The sequence below is a fragment of the Olea europaea genome, chromosome 8 (genome assembly GCF_002742605.1).
Source record: "Olea europaea var. sylvestris chromosome 8, O_europaea_v1, whole genome shotgun sequence".
Lineage (NCBI taxonomy): Eukaryota > Viridiplantae > Streptophyta > Magnoliopsida > Lamiales > Oleaceae > Olea > Olea europaea.
In genome coordinates this window covers 18,391,880-18,399,178 of record NC_036244.1, presented here as the reverse complement: position 1 = coordinate 18,399,178, position 7,299 = coordinate 18,391,880, and the positions used below count along the sequence as shown (strand labels likewise).

Sequence of the window (7,299 nt, the reverse complement as noted above, 5' to 3'; positions counted from 1 at the left end):
TCGCATTTAGTATCTCAGAGAAGATCCGAAGTTTTTTTGTAGTCAAATTTTCAGCGACCGTATCTATTATGGTCACATATGTGTCAAATTCAATAACATTGTGCAGTGGAATATGAAAGAGATGTATGATATGTGACTTAATTGAGTGTAACCAGTCTTAGACAGACGTAGTATCGATTGTGGATGTCTGTGAACACTACAGCAAGTTTCAATAATACCATTGTCATGGTTACAGATGTATGGGGTCAGGTGGTTTCTTGGTCCTCAGCAGGTACTTATCGATTCAAGGGTATGAGAAGAGGGACACCCTTTGCCGCTCAAACTGCAGCAGCAAATGCTATTCGTACAGTAGTAGATCAAGGTATGGAACGAGCAGAAGTCATGATAAAAGGTCCAAAAATGTGGCTAATTGTAACGACATCAAACATAAGATATGAAAAGCATATGTGACCTTTTTGATTTACGTCGGAAGACGAAGAAATAGAGGATTCATTGTGGATGATTAAATGTGACCTCCTTTTGTTTTCGATTATATGTAAGATATGTTATATTAACATTGATCGTACTTGTGTGTGACCTATTCCGATATTTGACCAAAACGTGACCACACGAGACAACAGTATCCATACACATATGTGACATATGTGAACGTGTAAGCGAATTGGAAAAGGGATTGAAACCAATTTTGTTCATGAGATGTGACCTGTGCGTCGCCAAAATGTGACCTGCTTTTTTAAGTGTCATATGTGACTTCATGTTATTGCATAAACTCTTATATAAAACTGTATGCATAGTATTAAGTTAACCATCGAGAATGTGATGATTTGAAATTCAATTTTGCAAAAATGGTGTACTTGCACGTATGTTTGTTACATAGATCTCAGTCAGCATTGGCGTTGGTAGATCGTGTATGTAGTTATGTAAACCTTATAAACACGATTATGTCATAGTTCATCTTGGATCTGACGAAGGTAGCAGTATCATTGAAGTATGTACTCAACGACGATTTGCCTGCAATCAGGATAAAAAATGACAGCAACATGCTTGCATACATTCTGTTGAAAGAAGCCGATCGTGATCCTGCTAAACACCTATTAATCATTAACATAACCGATGCAGCAATAGAGTACCCATCTGACATGGTCGCAGATAATGCTTATCGTAACAGAGAGCTTTATACATTGTTGGATGTGGCCGTAGAATCTACAAAACATCAAGTGAACATGTAGGTCACATTTGTGACAATGAAGTCACGATTGTTTCTATAGTAGATGCTAGTGAGGTCGAAGAATGAAGGATTTTTCGTGATAATGATATTTTAAAATTGAGCTTATCCTTTCTTGCCATACGAAATATGTTTGAGTTTATGGTTGAACGATTTGACAAGAAAGAATATATGGTGAGGTGTTCTCAGGAAGGATGTACTTGGATGTGCCGTTCATCGAAATGGGGTAAAACTAATTTATCTAAGATTCGAAAGATTGGTAGTCACACATGTACATCAAATGTGGTGTTGGGGTCACACAGACAAGTATTAGCTGCAGTTGTTTCATCTAGCATCAAGTACAAGTACACATCGACTGGCACCATATACACACCAAAGGACATATGCAATGATATGTTACATGCTTTTGGAGTATATTTGAATTATTCAAAGGCTTGGAGATCCCGTAAACAAACATTGAAGATGATTAGGGGTGATCCGACGGAATCATTTAGTAGGATACCAAGCTTCTTCTACATGGTTCGACAAAGAAATCCTGGTACGATCACAGAGTTGGAGGTCGATAGTCACAATAGGTTCAAGTATTATTTTATGGTACTCGGTGCATCAATATAGGGGTGGCAACATTGTGGGCCCGTAATTGTCATCGACTGTACTTATTTGAATGGTCATTATGGAGGTACCCTATGCACAGTATGTACATAGGATGCAAATAATGACATTTTTGTTCTTACTTTTGGAGTAGGGGATAATGAGAACGACAAATCTTGAAGATGGTTTTTGGAAAAACTGAGAAATGCACATGGATACAGAGAAGGATTGTGTCTTATATCAGACCGTCATGACAGTTTGAAGAAAGCAATAGAACAGGTGTATCCGGGAAGTTGCCATGGTATCTGCTCGTACAATTTGCTGCAGAATCTAAAGTCATATTATGAAAAATTAGGGCAAAATATTGCGCAAGAATTCAATTCAGGTGTCCGCACTTACATATAAGAAGAATTTGAATACAACATGCAACTCCTGGACGCGATGAATGAGAAAATTCGTGATTACTTGGTACTGTACAGACTACAGCACTCCATTGTCACATGCAGTGAAGTGGTCACATATATTCTTTTATACTATACTCATAGTACGATATATTTTGGAAGGATGAAGTAGGCCTTGAAAAGTGTCATGAATACATATGCCGGCAAACAGATACTCTACAATGATATCAAACATTGTAGAATCAGTAAATGCAGTCACAAAGGCAGCCAAGAATTATCCCATTGTATTCTTGCTGGATTCATTACGACAAACAGTTCAAAATTGGTTCTGTAAACATAGAGATGAAGCGCATGGAACTTTCACGATGTTGACAAGCAAGTTCAAGAACGTCATGAGGAGAATGAGTTTAGAACTAAGGAACTTGATGGTAACTTTCTTATGTATCCTGGAGTTTGTGTATGTGGCCTAAATTGAAATATGCATGTGATTACATCATAGGTGTTTGTGACATGGAATGTACGTATGTGATTATGTGTCCAAACTATAATTGCATCTGACCAGAGATTTATGTTTGTAAGGCTATATACTTTGTTTGTGGTGCTATATACTTTGTCTGCTAATGCTAAACCTATGACCTGAATGGATTGTATGTGACACCCAAGTATGAAGTCCTGTAACCTGAACATATCATTGTGCATTGAAATATGAATGTCTGTGACCTATTCTTTTTTGAGTTTAAACTGACACATACCATTGGTGCTACTACTCTCACAGGTATCTCTTTCCAACCAAACAGTGTTTTCCGTGAGCGATGAAAGGTCCACCTTTGTTGTTGACATTAAGCAACGTACATGCACTTGTAGGATACTACAAGTCAATCTTATGTCATGTCCACATGTATTGGCTATTTTTGCACATACGAAAAGGGATCCATATGATTACTATTCTATTATTATCCAAAGGATGCATATGTAAATGCTTACGAAAGTTCGATATATCCTTTTGGAAATCCAGACGAATGAAGAGTGCCCGATGAAGTAGAATTCCAAATTGTTTTAGCTCCTAACTAGAAGCAGAGTTCTAGAAGACCTACTGAGAAGAGGAAGAGATCATCTAGGAAAGGGAAACCAAAAGTAAGATGTGGATGTTGTGGTGTACGTGGTCATAACTGCAGGAGATGCTCAAGTTTGGTCCCATTAAGTAAGAACAATTGATGGAGTACCAACTTGTAATAGGTAGTCAATACATGATGAAAATTTATCAAAGTTAGGTCGCTTTCTTGGATTGTTATTAGCATACCGACATTTAAAAATGTGTTTCAATTGATCAATTGACAAATGATGTTTAAAAAGTAAAATAATAAATGCTTAATGAAATACATCCACACTTTTTATTCAGTTTAATATAGAATTGTGTAAATTGATGATTATACATTACATACATAGCAATATATTTGAATTGTGACCATTGATTCAATTAAAGGAATTAACTGTGACATAAACGTGGTGTAGACGCTTGGATAAATTAACTGTGACTTAAACATGGTGGCGAACAAATATCTGTCCATTCACAGATTCTTGGATAAATTAACTGTGACTTAAACATGGTGGCGAACAAATATCTGTCCATTCACAGATTCTTGGATAAATTAACTGTGACTTAAACATGGTGGCGAACAAATATCTGTCCATTCACAGATTCTTGGATAAATTAACTGTGACTTAAACATGGTGGCGAACAAATATCTGTCCATTCACAGATTCAATAAATAAGATGAACTGTGACCAACTCTTCGCATGATATGTTATACATATGATATGTGACATGTTGACATATGTCACGGCAAACTAAAACTGTGACAAAAAACACAACCAATTCTGTGACCAGATATATATAAAATAAATTTGTGACCAAAAGCACAACTGTGTATCCAAACAATAACATATTAACAACTGAAAAGTTGGGGCACTCATGTATTGCAAAAGCATATTCACATTCACATGACAGTATTGAGTACAAACACCTCCACTGCTTGAAAAAAATATAAAAAGCTACCAACTGAAGCATAAAATTCATTTACAAATGTTTTCATATTTGTTATTCTATTACAATCTCCTCCTCTTTAAAAGCCTGCCTCGCCTTCTTCACGTAAGGTTTTCGGTGTTTGTAGAGTAGCGAGGCGACATCAAGTCTACATTTTGCTACATCAAATTGATGGAAAATATAACATCTGCCATCACGGAGGATATACAATGCATACAATATCACGAATACCCCACAGTCATGACTGTAAAAGAACACAATATAGTATGTTTTGAATTAATTAGTTTACAAGTTATACGCATAGTCTTGGTCACATACTTACCCATTCGTCTGCTGAGGCAGGGTACTGTCAATGGTCACCTTCATTTGCTTGCATTCAGATTCATTATAATCGGGGTCTTTTTTTCAAAATTTTCCACGCTTTCATAAGAGCAGGTAATACCTTCACATAAGGCTCAATACCTTCCAGTACCTTCCAATCATGATAAGTTTTTCCAGCAGAATTGAACAGCATCAAGGTATGGCTTCTAAATTCTACTAGAACTAGCATCCAATGAGCTTTGTTCGTAGGCAGGAGTGGCATGAACACATAGTCTACATCGGCCCAAGATGTGCTCAGGGATATCATGTGACCTGTGACAACCTTAATCAAGCCGCTCTCCGATAATAGAACATGAGGATCTTTTTGGAAAGTTGGAAATATATCTTTTTATCTTGTTCTGGAACCAAGAGTCCATCGTTGTAGCTCTAAACTTTACTTTTCCAAATTTCACTACTTGATGAATGTAGTAGAAGCATGCATCCGTATGCTGTTTGAACATAAAGGACACAATTAGGTACAACATTAAAAAGTTATAACTCTATAACAGTGGGCAACTTAACAGTATGTGCATGGTGTTGTATGAGCTTCTTAATGTTGTCTAACTGGTTAACAAGGAAATGTGTAGTGAACAGATACATAAGTGTTACCATACCGAACTGCTCAAAGACGTTTTAGCATCTATCAGCTGGTGGAGCCATGTCTTGTGACCAACTGAGTATAAGCCAATACTAAAGGCTGGTTTGATTTGGTCATCGTGCTCATTAAACTTTTTCCTGTTGCCACAAATTGACTATCATGATACTATGACTGTGTGAGCAGTGTATTTGAAAATGTAAGAAAAATGTACATGACTGTTTTTGGGTTTATACACTCTCTGAAACCAACCCAAGAATGCTGATTTATCAGCTTTATCAACATGGTCTTTATAATTTCCAAATAACATTATCGTCATGCCGCGGTACCTTTCCTTTCCTGATAACAAATGGAGACCGCAATATCCTCGCAAGCCTTGAAACCCACTTAATCGGTAATTCAGAAACTGGTTCAGGAGCTGGTGATCCCTGTGAATTGTAAAAGGTCACATTTAGTTTGTATAAATTCGATGTACACATTGTGTGACTAGCAGATTACACCAAAAAAAATAATTTGAACACCTCTTCGTCAATATTTTTGGATGCTGTGATCACATCAAATATGATATCATCTACCTGCTTTTGAATTTCTGCAGACTGTAAATCATTTAGTTGTGTGTATCCGATACCGAGGTCAAATGATGGCGATTGAAGACTACATAGAAAGGCAACATCATCAGTTGGGTCAACCTTCCCCTTCCTTTTCCTATCGACAACATGCTGCAATTTTCCACCTGTCTGTAAAATTGGAGAATTTGAGACATGAAAACTGTAACTATGGTTAGTGAAAGATAGATTGAACTTATCATGTACGTACCTCGTCGATCTTCTCGAATCCTCCGATAACATGACTTTCTTCACCTCCAACTACTGTAGCTTCTGTTTCTTCGTACTCATTAACTGACAGCCTTTCCTGTCATTAAATCGCCTTAAAATCTCATCTATTGAGCTTGAGATCATTGCAGTCATGGATTCAGACAGGAACTGCATGTTTTTCCTAATCTCGATCATGTCGCGTTATGACTGTCCTTACATCAGGATGATTTTAGTTATCTTTTTTGCCTAATCAGAGTTGAGGCTCGACATCTGTGACTTGATGACGTCTATCTCCACGGTTAATACTTTATTCTGTGACTAGTTCTGATATTTGTACATTCAAATCGTGAAACACCTGTAAGCAAGATTAAGATAAATAGTTACATGTGACCTTCAAAAAGATGCCTGTGACCAAAAGAAAGGAACCGTGACCTGTACTAAGTGAACTGTGACCACCGTTTGAAAACATTTGAACAGAAATAAATAGAATCCTACAGCACTCCCTTGCATCCCATGATGTTGTTCTTCATTTGGAGAATGTTGGGGACTTTTTTTTTTCTTTTTTTTTTTGGGTAAAGACATCCACACATCCTTAGTGACTTTTTAGGGTCCACCAAGGAAGGTCGATGGGGGTTAAGGGTTCCCCAACCATATTTATTTCATAAAAATCAAGAATAAACGGAAGGAGGGGGGGCATGAACCTGACCTCCAAAAAGCAGTGATGCAACAAATGAATGTAATAAATGAAAGCAATAAATGAGAAAGTACTACTTCCCTATACAATAAAGAATAGCCTAAATTACGAACCTCTGAAACTGGGCAATCCATGTCTGTCGATCCGCACTATCGCCCTAATATGTCGAGGCAGTTCTAGTGGTCCATACTCTAGATAGCGCCGATGATTCCAGCCTTCTGTAGCAAGAGAATCAGCAACCTGGTTGCCTTCTCTGTAGATGTGTGAAACCGTGTCTCTATCGTAGTAGATGAGGTCTCTGATCTGTCTAAGAATACCCTGAATCGACCATGGTTCTCCACCTTTGGTAATACAGTGAATAGCCAATGTTGAATCTGCCTCGAGTCAGATAGCTGAAATCCCAAGTCCTCTGGCTAATAGAAGCCCATCTAGTATGGCTCTGAGTTCAGCCTCCAAAATGAAACGTGGGCCATATGATGCTGAGAATGCCTTGATACAGTATCCTGCGTGGTCCCTAATGATACCTCCACCACTTGCAAATCCATCTTTGACGCATCCATCAGTGTTGATCTTG

General features: G+C 37.6%; 1 protein-coding gene across 2 annotated transcripts; it reads right to left on the bottom strand.

Moving 5' to 3' along the window:
- Positions 1–4,188: 4,188 nt before the first annotated feature.
- LOC111399068 lies at positions 4,189–7,293 on the bottom strand. 2 transcript variants are annotated; one of them, XM_023026288.1, is made up of 6 exons: positions 6,839–7,293; positions 6,033–6,386; positions 5,792–5,953; positions 5,546–5,644; positions 5,236–5,356; positions 4,189–5,070 (listed from the first exon to the last, which is right to left on the bottom strand). In XM_023026288.1, exons 3-6 carry the CDS (start codon positions 5,821–5,823, stop codon positions 4,906–4,908), a joined length of 417 nt encoding a protein of 138 aa, XP_022882056.1. In that variant the 5' UTR covers positions 5,824–5,953; positions 6,033–6,386; positions 6,839–7,293; the 3' UTR covers positions 4,189–4,905. The 2 variants fall into 2 exon arrangements, with proteins under 2 accessions (XP_022882056.1, XP_022882057.1); XM_023026289.1 differs by having other exon boundaries at positions 5,792–6,386.
- Between the last annotated feature and the right edge of the window lie 6 nt (positions 7,294–7,299).

Bases quoted from the DNA above. Each gene is read 5' to 3' on its own strand.
- LOC111399068 (XM_023026289.1), bottom strand. From the start codon at position 5,823: ATGATTTACAGTCTGCAGAAATTCAAAAGCAG. The intron at 5,645-5,791 runs GTAGATGATATC...TACAATTCACAG, and splicing joins CTGCAGAAATTCAAAAGCAG to GGATCACCAGCTCCTGAACC. The intron at 5,357-5,545 runs GTACCGCGGCAT...TTGTGGCAACAG, and splicing joins TTGTTATCAGGAAAGGAAAG to GAAAAAGTTTAATGAGCACG.